This window comes from Astatotilapia calliptera, chromosome 9, assembly GCF_900246225.1.
Source record: "Astatotilapia calliptera chromosome 9, fAstCal1.2, whole genome shotgun sequence".
Classification (NCBI taxonomy): Eukaryota; Metazoa; Chordata; class Actinopteri; order Cichliformes; family Cichlidae; genus Astatotilapia; species Astatotilapia calliptera.
The window spans coordinates 34,367,835-34,382,417 of record NC_039310.1 but is presented as its reverse complement, the minus strand read 5'-3'; the positions used below and the strand labels follow the sequence as shown (position 1 = coordinate 34,382,417).

General features: G+C 40.0%; 1 protein-coding gene across 1 annotated transcript; it reads left to right on the top strand.

Annotated features, from left to right (window-relative positions):
* Positions 1-4,474: 4,474 nt before the first annotated feature.
* LOC113028860 (caspase-13-like) lies at positions 4,475-14,545 on the top strand. The gene is made up of 8 exons (XM_026179296.1): positions 4,475-4,516; positions 4,624-4,666; positions 9,396-9,545; positions 9,665-9,884; positions 10,027-10,164; positions 10,244-10,350; positions 11,983-12,076; positions 14,535-14,545. Exons 2-8 carry the CDS (start codon positions 4,631-4,633, stop codon positions 14,543-14,545), a joined length of 756 nt encoding a protein of 251 aa, XP_026035081.1. The 5' UTR covers positions 4,475-4,516; positions 4,624-4,630.
* Positions 14,546-14,583: the final 38 nt, after the last annotated feature.

Here is a 14,583-nt window from a genome sequence, read left to right as displayed (position 1 = left end):
CTACAGACCTTGGGAACATGAGAACAAAAGTATTTGATGTCTGTAGTAGTGGCATCACTCTGTTATATGTATATGGTTGGTGGATGCTTTTGTATGAGGTCAGTGTAGCATGTACAAGTAATCCCACCTATCTGAAGCTCAGGCACCAGACTGTTCTACATACTAAGTTTCAGTTTTATTTTTTTGTTGTTTTGTATGAGCTCATAGAGAGGGGAAGTCCCTAATATTGTCAAAGCACACAACTCTGATTTTGAAATTTGTTCCTTTTCGTCAAACCTAGGAGCAGCCAATCAGAAGACTCTAGTCTTAAAGTGGAATGGGACAAAACAGTTTGTTTCAAATGCAAGAGGACAGATTGTTATGAAATATGAATCATACAAAACTGCTCTCTTTTAGTTGAAGGCTGCACCACATGAACCTAACGGAAGTGTTTCGTCAAAATACAACCAAAATTAAATAAACAGGAAGCTGACAGAAAGAATCAATAACTCAGTTTTAGTTTTGTGTCTTTATTTTCCTGTATCAGTTTAAGTTTATCACTTTTGTGCTGAAACAATAAGTTTTATGAGCTAGCCACTGTCCCAGTAGTCATAGGCAGAGCACACCTGGACAGATCACCAGTGTGAGGACTAACAGAGAGACAGACATCAGAGTTACAAATCTATTTAAAATGACTGCCAGCTTGCTACAGCTGTATGAATGAACATGTGTTTCTGTGCCCACAGTCCACTTCTCAGGGAGCTGCAGTTCATTTGAGTCCCCTTTATTAAACGGACCTCACAAAAGGCTAATGCGGCTGGTCCAGTAAGTTAAGTATGACAGGTTTGGCCAGGGATTAAATCATATACTCACAACATTAATGTAATGGTCCTGAATGGTGTGTACCCTTAATTATCTTTCCCACACCTGACTAAAAAATATTGGCATTTTTAACATTTGTACTTTGGGTTTTGTTTTTCATCTCTTCAAAGTTGAAGACACCAAATGTTTAGTTTTAACCTGAGTCACTGATCACTGACAACATTTCCCAGAGTCTGACAGTAAACGTATAAGCTTCTAGTTTACTCCGTTTAATCCTTATGATTAAATCCTGGCTCCTTTAGTCCTGCAAGATTTAAGAATCCAGACTTTGTTCAGACAGGTAGAATTTTATTTTACATTGACCCGGGTCAGTATAAGTATCGTACAGTTTAAATGAAGCTCTGGAACTAGTAGAACTATATCGGGATATTTATTGGGAATATTTAACCAGTAATTCAATTTCCAACCAGCCATGTCAGGAGCTAATATTTCTGTAATAGCATTGTTTTAATACCACGCAGACCTTCGCACACCAACTTTAGGTAGCACAATAAAGATGAAAACACGTAATAAAATCTACAAATGCATCTCCAAGCTGTTATATCAGCACTCGTTTTACACCTCATTGTCATTTATGAACACTCGGTGACTGATGGATGAGAACAAACTTAAAAAAATAAACAAACGCCGGGGATGACTGATGGGGAGGAGCTCCGAGGTCAGGTGGCACATCTGTTTGCTATAGAGCTGAACTGAGCATGTTAAGATTGTGCAGTCAGGGCGCTGGTCAGTGAAATTGGATAAGTGAGACTTTCTTCTTCAGCTCATCAGAGAGTTTTTGGATGTCATCTTTAAGGTCGGTGATGTTTTGGTTTTCTTCCTTGAGCAGCAAATTATCCTCACAAGCGAGCGCCGATGGTTTTGGAAAGCAAAAGCACTTGCGTTTATAATTGTGATAGTTGAAGGTTCAGGCAGAAGTGTGTAGAGAAAAAACAAATAAATAAAATCTAACAGGTTAGAAATAAAAACGTGGTTTCAAAGCAGATAAAAAGATACTTTGTGGCTCCTAACAGCTGGCAGCTTCAACAGGAGAACAAACAAAATAGAAACGTGTAAAAGCCTCCTCAGTATGAGTGTGTTCATAAACGGGTCCAAACTGACATGCCCTGAGTTTGTTGTCTTGTACAAACAGTTAATAATTACACTTTATGATCAGAAATTATTTTCTTTAAATGTTCTTTCACTTTCAGTTTTAAATGATTGTGTCAATGGATGTCATAGCGGAAGAGAACACGTCATGTTCTGTTAACTTTGACTTCAGAGCAGATAAGTTTTATCTTTGGGTTTTTTATAAGGTTTTTTTTTTTCCTACTGTCTAACAGTCGGCCAGATCATGTGCACCTGGTTGAAATGAAAAATGTTGGGTCTGAACGAGAGGCACCCGAGCATCGCTCAGACACCCCTCCAAGACAGGAAGTAAAAATATTCACAGTCAGTTCGTTGAAACTTTAACAGCAGGCGTGTTTCATGCAGGAAGTTTAAGGCTACGTCCAAACATACACGGGTACATTTTTGTTTAAAAAAACCCCGTCTGCACGTGCAGTTTTGAACAAATATCTCCGTCTACATGTAAATCACAAAAAATGCAGTCGAGAACATGTCAAATCCTAACCGTGTAGAAATGCTGGCCAATCAGGAGTCTATATTCCTGGCAGGGAACGAGTAAACAGGACTTTATGTATAAGTACTTCTGAAGTGTTTTTGTGTTTATCTGGACAGCCAGCTAATTGTGGGTAACTTTTCAAGTCCTTTCATCATTTCAAACGTTGATAACTAAAGTCAGTAATTTGGCTGTTGTGTAGACTCACAACTTAGGAACGAACAAAGTGCATACAGCAAACATAAATGTAATTTTATATGTATATATATACATATATATAAAAACACCCAGCACGCCCCTGCGGGCGGTTTATCCTTCAACCTCGGGTCCTCTACCAGAGGCCTGGGAGCTTGAGGGTCCTGCGCAGTATCTTAGCTGTTCCCAGGACTGCGCTCTTCTGGACAGAGATCTCCGATGTTATTCCCGGGATCTGCTGGAGCCACTCGCCTAGCTTGGGAGTCACCGCACCTAGTGCTCCGATTACCACGGGGACCACCGTTACCTTCACCCTCCACATCCTCTCGAGCTCTTCTCTGAGCCCTTGGTATTTCTCCAGCTTCTCGTGTTCCTTCTTGCTGATGTTGCTGTCATTCAGTATCACTACATCGATCACTGCGGCCGTCTTCTTCTGTTTGTCTACCACCACTATGGGTTAGCCACCACCATTTTGTCCGTCTGTATCTGGAAGTCCCACAGGATCTTAGCTCGGTCATTCTCCACCACCCTTGGGGGCATCTCCCATTTTGACCTCGGGACTTCCAGGTTGTACTCGGCACAGATGTTCCTGTACACTATGCCGGCCACTTGGTTATGGCGTTCCATGTATGCCTTGCCTCCTAGCATCTTGCACCCTGCTGTTATGTGCTGGATAGTCTCTGGGGCATCTTTACACAGCCTGCACCTGGGGTCTTGCCTGGTGTGATAGACCCCAGCCTCTATGGATCTTGTACTCAGAGCTTGTTCTTGTGCTGCCATGATTAGTGCCTCTGTGCTGTCTTTCAGTCCAGCTTTGTCCAGCCACTGGTAGGATTTCTGGATATCAGCCACCTCCTCTATCTGCCGGTGGTACATACCGTGCAGGGGCCTGTCCTTCCATGATGGTTCCTCGTCTCCCTCCTCTTTCTTGGGTTTCTGCTGCCTGAGGTATTCACTGAGCACTCGGTCAGTTGGGGCCATCTGTCCATATATATATATATATATATATATATATATATATATATATATATATATATATATATATATATATTTATTTATTTATTTATTTATTTTTCAACACCGACGTCCGGATTTGTTTGTGACAGCGTCTGTGTTAAATGTAGAAGCCACGTCCGAAGTTCACTCTGACGCCTCTGTCTCTCTAAGTGGAGGGATAGTAACTGCGTCTAGTTTTTACGTTATTCGTTTATTTTCGTTTCACCCAGTGTTTTCACCAAATCCAATGCAGACGGCTATATTTGCAGGACTTTGCCTACACCAGCGCAAAATTATCTTTTAGCATCAAAAAGCTGCTGTTCTCCAAGTTCTGCTACATCTGCTAGGACGGCTCACTGAACTGTCTGCTTAAAAGTTGCCTGACTTGAGTAACTAGGTGTGGGATGTTTGCCGGGAATTGTCCTTTGGGTGAAACTGGTACTGTACAGCTCAGGTGGCAGCCTTACTTTGACTGGCTAATGCTGTTTGGCTTGTGTGTTTTTATTTTAGTCTTTTAGTGGATATGTTTGTATACATGTATTTATCATAAAATAAAAAAATATTCTTTGTATTATTGTAGAGTCTTTACAACATAAAGCACTGTTAATGTTATTTGGCGCTTTGTAAATAAAATTTAATATTGAATTGTACTGAATTTGAGTGTTTTTATATGATGTATGATTGTTGAGCATTTTACTTTACAGTTATGACTGAGTATCCATATCTGTGAAGCGCTTGAGTAATTTTCTTATTTCATCTTTTTAGTTGCTGGATTTGGCGACAGAAGGACGAGCCAGTGGGAGTGAGACCTCCCTCGAAGTAGATTCGTCTTTCCACATTTTTTCACAGTGCAGTGTGAAGCTGGTGTGTTCTGTTTCTTTTCCTACCTCTTCATTAGGGCCTTTGGATACTACCACCCCAAAATCCTTTTTCTTTTGATTTACTGAAACTGTTCTCTGATCCGTTTGTAGGTTAAAGATGGCGACATGCAGAGATGACGAGTGGGCAAAAAACGTATGTCACTGTATAATTCTTATATAAATCATGTTCACTGAGAGACGCTGTCCTCTCAACATTCTGCATTTAATGTAAATCAGTAATTAGTAGTGGCCTATTGTAGCTGACAGTTTTTCAGCAACATCGTCAATTTTTTTAAGATGTGGTCACTTTCTCAATTATGTAATTTTTTTCTAGGCAACATTTCTTGAGTGGCAGATAGAATAAGCATAGATCTAGGCCTGAGGGTGTAGCCGGGGGAAGGCCTCAGCCGATCCCACTCCACGGTTTGGTACGCACGTGATCCGAAGATTCGAAAAAGAAAAAAAAAGTATTTGTATGGTGCGCGTGATTGGTCTGTCAAGCGATAGTTATGGTCAGCGCTAGCGGTCCAAGTGGCGGAGCAGAGGATTTAAGCAGCCTTTTGCTGCCCGATCCGACCGGGCTAAAGCCATTACAAAAGCTATTGGGGTGTTTAGCTGCAGACGGGAGGCCATATTCCGTTGTGCAAAACAAGCGGTTTAAACTGTGATGAACGTGCTTGAGCCACGCTATGATATCTCGTTGTGCGTCCACTTCAGTGACAAGATGGTTCCAAGCATGTATGAGCAGGAGAAGTTTAAAGTTATGGCTGAACTGTCCCAGGCTTCTTCTGTTGCTCTAACTACAAATGGGTGGAGCTCCAGGGCAACGGAAAGCCACGTGACCGTGACCGCTCGTTATATCATAGCGGAGTGATAGATACAAAGCCCTGCACTGCCCTATAGATTACATTAGATTAGATGGAACTTTATTTATCCCTCGGGTGGGTTCCTCCGGGAAATTCAGTTTCCAGTAGCACAGCACCCACAGAAGTCGCAGAATGTGAGCAGAAATATACCATATTTACACATATATAAATACAGAGAATACAAAAGGGATAAATAGAATAAATAGGAATAAGAATACAAGGGAACGGCACATTATTGTGAGTCTATTACACCGTTGGTTATTAACAAAAACTATTGCACAGTGAAAAGGCACTACAGCTTACTTGTTCCCCCCTCCTTTGTCCCCGTTTTCCCCCCGAGGAGTTAAACAGTTTGATGGCGTGTGGGACAAAGGACTTTTTAAGTCTGCTGGTCCTTGCCTTTGGGAGAAGCAACCTGTCACTGACTCCTCTGGTTGTTTATGGCCGTGTGCAGAGGATGAAGAGGCTGCCCAGCATGGTCCATAATGTCCATATTGCACCTTAATTTGTTTTTATATAAGTGTCTGGAATGAGTCTTGAGTTGAATGATTTTAAATAGGCAAAAAATACTTAAATAAGTAAATGGTGAGTCGAATTTTTGCCGAATTTTTTTTCTATTTTTGCTGATCCAAAAATTGATCCGATCTGTGACTTAAAACCGTGATCCGATCTGAACCGTGAGATTTTTGATCCGTTGCACCACTAATAACTGATGCTGCTAAAATGAGATTTAATTGCGGGGATTTTGATAAAAAGAGCACTGATTGGATGGGAGGTGTAGTTTGAAGTGGTAATCCATGGAACAAAATGAATTCCAAGTGGTCAGGGTGCTGGTACCAGGGCTGTTAATGATGGCTTCTTGAGATGGGTTGATGCTGGGCTTTAAATTTGTTTAAATATGATGTTGCTGAAAATGGAGCTACTGTTGTAAAATCTGCCTCTGCATGAGGAACCAAGGTTCTGAATGTGTGGAGACGAGACAAAGAGTCAGGAACAGTATTGTGGTGGCTTGGATTGTGTCCTGGGGTCCGTTCTTCGTACCTCGCTAAGTAGGTTAGCCGGATTAGATTGTTGACGATTTCGCGTGATCCTGGATCAGTCGGTTCCCCGAAGCTCATCCGGGACTTGCTGTCATAGCAACAGAGCCGTAAGCGTAAACCTGCTGGGGAGCAGGTTTACTTTATGTAAACAGGATTAGATCGCGGCCACGCAGGTATGTCCGCTTCATTTATACGAAAGCAACAGCGATATTTTTCCACTGTTTCACCATAAATAAATATTATCAATGTAACTAAAGATAATGCAGCACTTGATCCTTTTATTGATGTCACACAGATACATACAGGTCAGTCCCTAAAAAAAGGGAAATGTACTATTAATCTTTCTATTACATGTATGTGATTATTACAGATGTAATTCATATTTCAGAGTAGTAATAGTAAATTACTTCGTGTAATCAAGATGAGAGACCACGGCTATAAAAGCGAAGGTGGATTTGGGAAGTCTGTCGCAGTCATATCCTGTCCGTTTACGCGAGCAGCCCATTGCGGAAGGTGCAAGATTGATAAGGAGAGTCCTCAGAATTCAGCGTATATTGTGGGACAGACAGGATCCTTTAGCTCAGCGCGACAGTGTGCTCATTGAGAGATATCGATCTTCCCGTGAGGGTATTATTTACTTAACCAACTTGTTGACGAGGGGGTGCAGGACCACCACCTGTCTTTTTTTGCTCTGCCCTTTTATGGGTTGCTGTTATAAACAAACAGATTATTTCAGGGTCTCTTTGCAAGAGACTAAAAGCAATATAAGTGATAAATATTACCATTCTGTAGAATATTCTTATATTTCACTTTTACTTGTTCCCATGTTCTAGTGGGTCCTGTTGTGGCTCTAATGTGAAAGGGGATATAATATAACATATTATAATATAATATAATGTAATATAATATTGGACAATATAGTGTCATATGATAAATCTACCCTACCACCTACTGGTGTTGGCCAGAGGGGCCGATGGCGCGATATGGCAGCCTGGCTTCTGTCAGTCTGCCCCAGGGCAGCTGTGGCTACAACCGTAGCTGCCTCCACCAGTGTGTGAATGTGAGAGTGAATGAATAGTGGCATTGTAAAGCGCTTTGGGTGCCTTGAAAAGCGCTATATAAATCCACTCCATTATTATTGTTATTATTAAATTACTTACGAGTTTAATTTGTCAGCAACTTTCTGCCAGCCCTCTCTCCTTGCTTTTGCAGCCTTTGCAGTGTTCCCTTGCGTTCTGATTAAACTCTGAAACTCCTGAAATCCCTCAATCAAGAGTTCTTGCTCTGCTGCCGAAAAATACTGAGCGCGCTCCTTCGACATTTTCGCCGACCAATCAAAGGGTTGCCGATCAATGTTTCTACTATCGATGCGTGGCCCCTGTTAAGCCACCCAGTGATCTCACATTACTTCATCCAGCTGTACTAATCGTCAACAACAGGTGTGTTCGGAGAACCGGAATAGCGAGCTCAGAGTTAGCGCGATGATTTGATCTTGGATGTAGTAAGCGAGGTACGAAGAACGGACCCCTGCTCTGTGAGGATTGGTGAGTGACCGACTGTCATCTACGACTATGAATGAAGGAGATGAAGGATGGGGAGTTTCTTTGGCTCTTTTAATTATATCAAATTCTGCAAGGATTTCTAAGTGAATAAGAATTGAAATTTTCAATTTTCAGTCAAGTCTCTGTAATAAAAAAAGCAATGATTTTGTAGATTTTTATAAATAGCTGAAGATGACTGGAAACACTTTTAGAGGTACTGGTTAAATGTAAAAGTTCATTCATAGTAGTGATGTGTGATACCACTGATTTCCTTTCCGATCTGATACCAAGTAATATTCAGGGTTACTGATGATACTGATCCGATACCGATACGCTGTACAAAAACGTATTTTATTTATTGTATCTTTTATTGTATCTCAAATTAGCTTCATTATGATTACAGGACATCAGATTACTTGTTCTTATCACTTAATAATGCAGAATTCATCATATGAAATAAAAAAAAAACCTTAAGTTGTGCGCTATTTGAACAGCTTGCCTGCCTGCAGCACTTAAGGACTCCGTGAGAGACGTCTGTCTCGCCCTAGCAACACCTGTCCCTGTCCACTCCTTCTCTTCAGTTCGCCTCAACATACGCTCATCATATCCTGTGATATGATTTACTCTGAGGTGTTTGACGAGGTTAGTGGTGTTGCCACAGCACCTCACTTTTTTGCCACATGTATCGCAAACCACGGCTGTTTGTGGATGTAAAATACGTCTGCACATAACTCAGCCATTGTTGTGAGTGCGCACGCCAGTGGCTGCGAGACACTTATACAGCCGTATTCCGCACATGACTATGAAAGGCGGAAGAGGAAGTAGTTTCTTCCAATGTAGACGATCCAAATGTTATAGTTTCTTTCCACTGTGTTCCTGTTAGTGATAAACTACAAATTTACCCCAAAGTACTAAAATATCAATATTTTAATGTGAGAATCGATTCTAGAACATAAATGATTGGTATAGGAGAAATCGATATTTCAGTATCCATCCACACATCATTAATTCGATCATAACAACCCCTAAAACCGGCAGAAGGAGCAGCATATTATTATTATTATTATTATTATTATTTATTTTATTTATTTATTTTTTTTTTGGGGGGGGGGGGGTTTACAGCTGACTGTCATAAACAGAGGTGATGCCATTCCAGCTGGTGAGATGTCATCAGAGCTGTAGTTCAGCTTTGATAGAGCTGTCCAAAAAAACTGTGTCGGTAAGAGAAGGTTTAGATTACATGGGTGAGAGCAGGTGACAAAAGAAAGAAGAGAATTCAGGGTTTGTGCACAGGGTGAAGTTCAGGCGTTCGAAAAATGAGAACAAACAGCCTGTAGTGTGGGAAGTCATATTATAGTTATACACTTGTTATGAGGAGTAACTGGAGTGGTCTTGCTCCCATCGCCAGCTAAATTCCATTCCATTTTCTCTTTCAGATATACCCTGTGACTAAACAATCCAAATCTAATCGCATCGCCCTGATGATCAATAATATAAAGTTTCATAATGACAGCTCGGACAGACATGGAGCTGAGAAAGATGACCGGGTCATGTTCAATCTTCTCCAAAGTCTGGGATACCAGGTGGTACGTTATAATAACTTGACTGGAAAGGAAAATTTTTACTGGCAGACAATGTTTATTCACTTTCACTGTCAGTTTTTAAAATTGATTGAATAACCCGTGATGATATTTTGTTCCCACAGCAGATTGATGATGCTCTTACTCAGTTCTCGCAGCATAAAAAGCTCACCCAGACAGACAGTGTGTTTGTGACCATTATGTCTCATGGAGACATGGGAATTATCTCTGGCACTGACAGTAAGGCGTTTAAAACTGAGGAAATTTTTCAGCACTTAAACGCAAAGAACTGTCCAGCACTGGTGAACAAACCGAAGATCATCATCATTCAGGCCTGCAGAGGAGGTAATTCTCATCTGTCTTCACATACACAATACAACACATACATATATTTACTGTCCAGCATAACTGCTGATATGGATGCAGACCCCCTGAAGATGAAAAGATCAACTTTTCATCTTTCACAAGTCTGTGTTCCTTGTTTCAGCTGAGAGAGGATCGGTGGATTTACCTCTCCAACAGCCTGTGCACACAGATAATATCAGAGCTCTATCAGAAAACTTTACCAGAGCTGTCAGAGTTCACATCGAAAAGGACTTCATCTGTTTTCATTCCAGCACTCCTCGTAAGTTTTCCTGCTTCCTGTGACAAATAAGTTTTAATAAACTTCAGTTAATAATCTGTTACTGTCTGTTTGTTGGCAGACACAGTTTCATACAGATCAACATCAGGTTCTTTTTTTATCCAAACACTCGCTGATGTGTTCAACAAATGGAGCCACGAGTATGACATTGAAGAACTGTTCAGAAAAGTAAGTCTGATGACTGGAAGCTTTTGTTTCTTTAAATGAAACCTGTGACTGGGATCATTTGTCCAATAATAAGTGGTTCCCTATAGTAATCTGATAGACAGCTGTATAATAATCCACAACAAAGACATCACGGCTTTGATCACTGTCATTAACATGGAGATGTCTTTGTCATCCATTAAATATGTCACTGAACTTCAAAAAAAGTTTCCGTTTCTGATAAAGTAACCAATACAGTCAGAGACAAATATCTCTCACTAATAAAGGCAGCAAGATCCTTAAGTTAAACTTTGTTTGGTTAGTGACCAAACTATTACTTACCAGAAAATAATACGCAAGAGAATGATTTCTCCACGTGTATATATAAAATATATGATATAATGTGGTAAAATAAAATACTAATGTAAAGTATCAAGCTATGAAGTCAACAAGCCTCTCAATAGTGAACTGGATATAATAAAACTAATTAGATCTGTTTGAGTTTAGAAGATTTGATTTGCAGTACATACTGTAGGACACAGATAACTGGAGTCAGGGACTTTTTGCCATAATACAGTTTAAACAGTGTAGACTCTTATAGTTGTTTTTGGGGGGAAATCTCTCAATAGAGATTAAAATTGTTTGTATGCTGAGATACAGACAGGACATTCATTTTTGTTATAGCAGACACTTCAACCCACCATCTCTGGAACATGGTTCAACGCCGAATGCCCGGTCAGAGACATGAGATTGTATTGATCACTGGCATGCATTAGGCACACACTCTGGCTGGCGAGTAGGGATGTGGTTCTGAAATTGATACAAGTAGGAAACAACATAAACATCTCTTTCAGTGATTCAGCATCTTTCACTTGAAAGTGTTAAAGTCAATAACAAAATAAAATATAATATTAACTGTGGAACAGAAGTAGATATACAAAGTGTCATAAGCACTTTAATGGAAAATGCCTGCATCTCTGTAGGACTGTAATATTTTCTGTAATATGAATCTGTGTGTCACAGTCTGGCTGAGGCAGACTGTATGAATTGTGAAAAGGACTCAAATGCAGACCAAAACGAATGTGAACTGTGACGTGGATTAACAAAAATGAGCTGTTTATTAAGGCTGGCAAAAATAGATACAAACAAAGGACATGTGTGAAACTAAACAAAAACCTAAACTGGGTGAACTAAAATTAAACATGTAAAAACCTTAAACATGGAGAACTGGCATGGATACCTGGAGACACGACGTGGACTAGCAGGCAACCTGACAAGGAATGACTGAAAACACACGAACTAAATACACTCAGGAGGATAATGAGGGACATGGAAACACATGGGGAAACAGCTGACACAGATGAACATAAGAACGTCACAAGGGGAGAGTAAAACTAAACACATTGAACATAGGAACCTCTTGAAATAATACAGGAAACATAATGAAACGCAGACATGAAACACATAAAGGACAAGGGAGGCTTAACACAGGGATTGAAAACGCAAGGGAAATTGAATTAAAAAATGAACTTAATGACCTAATGAACTTAAACATGAACCATAAACATCAAAATAAACTAAAACTCAAAACGCTGGGTCAAAAGACCCAGGATCGTGACCCTGTGTCTCTTAAATTAAGTGACATGTCTCCCACAGGTCATGCAGCACTTTGAATCTTCCTCCTCTGACTACCTGCAGATGCCAACAAAGGAGAGAAACACTCTGACAAAGCGCTTCTACCTGTTTCCAGGTCAGTTTACATTTTATCTGTAGTTTTATTGCTGTGATGTCTTTTTTTTTAGCATTTTTTTTAGCATTTTTTGGTTGTTTAGTGGAATGCTTTGTCCTGCTTTCTTTCTGTCTTTTCTTTGAGGAGGGGGCCTAAAATTGAGGAACAAAAGAAATAAAGGTGTAGGAACTGGAAGAGATGGGTGGAGAGAGAAGGGGAAGTACTTTTTATAAGAAATCATTTTCTCTTAGTAAATTTGTGAAGACCAGTAGGGATGGGTATCGTTTAGGTTTTATCCGCTACCAGTACCAAACCGTTACTTTTGAAACAGTGCCGGTGCTTAAACGGTGCTCGAACCGGTGCTGAAATGAAATGTAAAGACAAATGAACAGAAGAAAATCCTAATGATTGAATTTGGACATGTGTAGCTGAGAAATCAAATCAAGGTTTATTCAGAGAAGACCAGAGGATATCTGATTTTAAATATGGAGAATTTAAAAATATTTGTGGAGAGCAAGAATCACAAGTATAGGTTTTTTGGTTTTTAAAATAGCTTCTCGAATTTAGAGTTCAAATTTTACATTTAATCATATTAAAGACTTTATACATTTAACCATTTCCTCTTTTTTTAAAAAGTGATAGATTAACTTGTTTCGATGACCAGTGTCAGCTTCTGGGAATCCTTCATGAACAGACCACACGTGTATACATTGTCACGCAGAAACAAACTGTCACATGCAAAACTTTAAGTGGAGAATGAGTGTCTCATGTTGTTTGCATGAAACTCAATACGATCAGCATCTTTCAGCATCTGTTGATTGTTTCTGGGGCTCAAAGCTACGTGCATTGCACACGCAGGGTCCTGCAGGACGTCTTTCTGCTTCTCTGATATTTATTTAGTTGGATGATCGAATGGAGAACACAAGAAGATTAAAGGTGGAGGAAAGAGGGAGAGACTTCAAAGAAAAACGGTGCTGCACCCTGGAAAACAATAATTTCAAATGTACAGTTCAAAAACAAAAACTTTTATTTGTATTTAGATTTTTCTTCTTTTTGATTAACATCTGAGTTTTAAACAAACAAGTGTTTATGTTGTGGTTATTTGTGGCCTGAACATTTCTTTACTTATTTAAACCACGTCCTCTTTTTTTGAGGCGATGCCATTTACCCGTTGTGTTGTGGACAGTGTCAGCGTTTGGGAATCCCTGATGAACAGACCACACATGTATACATTGTCACGCAGAAGTACAGACTGTCACCCGCAAAACTTTAAGTAACTCGAGAATGAGCGTCTTGTGATGTTTGCGTGGAGGATGAACCAGAATAAACAGGACAATCGACTGTTGAGGGAGTAGCAGCAGCTGCTGTTTGCTTAGTTGGCACATAACATTGAATAAATTATAGCCTTAAACTTTGCTACGGTACTTTTAGAATGACATGCATTCACCGTTGCTCTTCAAAAACGCTGACTGTGGAAATCTCAGTGTTAAAGCTACATTGTTCTAACCTGCGATTCCATTAGATGAATGCTTATCTGTACGACACAAAACACAAGTCACACACAGACTTGGTCTACTACCAAACCTAATAAAAGGTCACCTATATTGATATGTATAAATAATAACTTAATTTAAATTTGTGAGTATTATGTTGCTTCTAAGAACTGATATTTTTCCTGATGTTTTTTGGGTGAATACAGAAACTTCTGATGCTCTTAAAAGCATTAGACACCATCCACCCACTGACGTCTGAGGGATCTTGCCTCTGACTAATCCAGGTGATGCTATTTTTTTACAAATACGATTGGTCCCTGGGCATTTATACGGATCTCTTATTTTGACCATAGGTTACCATGGCAATGTATCCCAGAAAAAACTGAACCACCCACATAAACATAAAACTCAGGACTGGAGCTCAAGTTAAATCAATAAGGCCTCAATACTGCTTTGTTGGACAGGGATTTAGTGAAGGTGATCAGGACTGACTGCCAGCTACCAAAACCCTGACATGTAATTCTGACCTCCAGCTCTCCTTCACAGCTTCCTCCTTCCTGATTCATTCTCACAGCCTGCCTTCACTGAGCAAAACACCAAAGAGCAACGTAACAGGAGTCTGACAGAGAATAAAACACAGAGTTTGTGAGTAAACTGAACGGAAAGAAACAAACTGGTTATCATATACGGGACATGTGGTCGGTCTGACCCATGATAAATGTGAGCTCTTGCTTCTATATTGCTGCCCTGTAGAGGACATTATGGTGGGTCTGAGAAGTGGATGGAAATGGAGTACAACTTAAGAAAAAAACAGCAATGAGAAAAATGATGCAAAAACACACAAAAGACAAACTGAATAAATGCTGCTTACTTTAAAAAAACTGCAGTGTTTGTGGCAACACAAGTATCTGAAGGAACAGCTGCAGAAGTGACAGAAACCAATTTACTGGTGTTTTTCCTAAGTTGAAATCCGTTTGACCTTTCAGGGCCACCATAGCACTGCATGCTTTGAAAAATGGAAAAGCAAACTGAACT

Excerpts from the sequence above, each read along its gene's own strand:
- LOC113028860 (XM_026179296.1), top strand. The coding sequence starts at position 4,631 with ATGGCGACATGCAGAGATGACGAGTGGGCAAAAAAC. Across the intron at positions 4,667-9,395 it reads ATGACGAGTGGGCAAAAAAC|ATATACCCTGTGACTAAACA; the intron begins GTATGTCACTGT and ends TTTCTCTTTCAG. Across the intron at positions 9,885-10,026 it reads CATTCAGGCCTGCAGAGGAG|CTGAGAGAGGATCGGTGGAT; the intron begins GTAATTCTCATC and ends TCCTTGTTTCAG.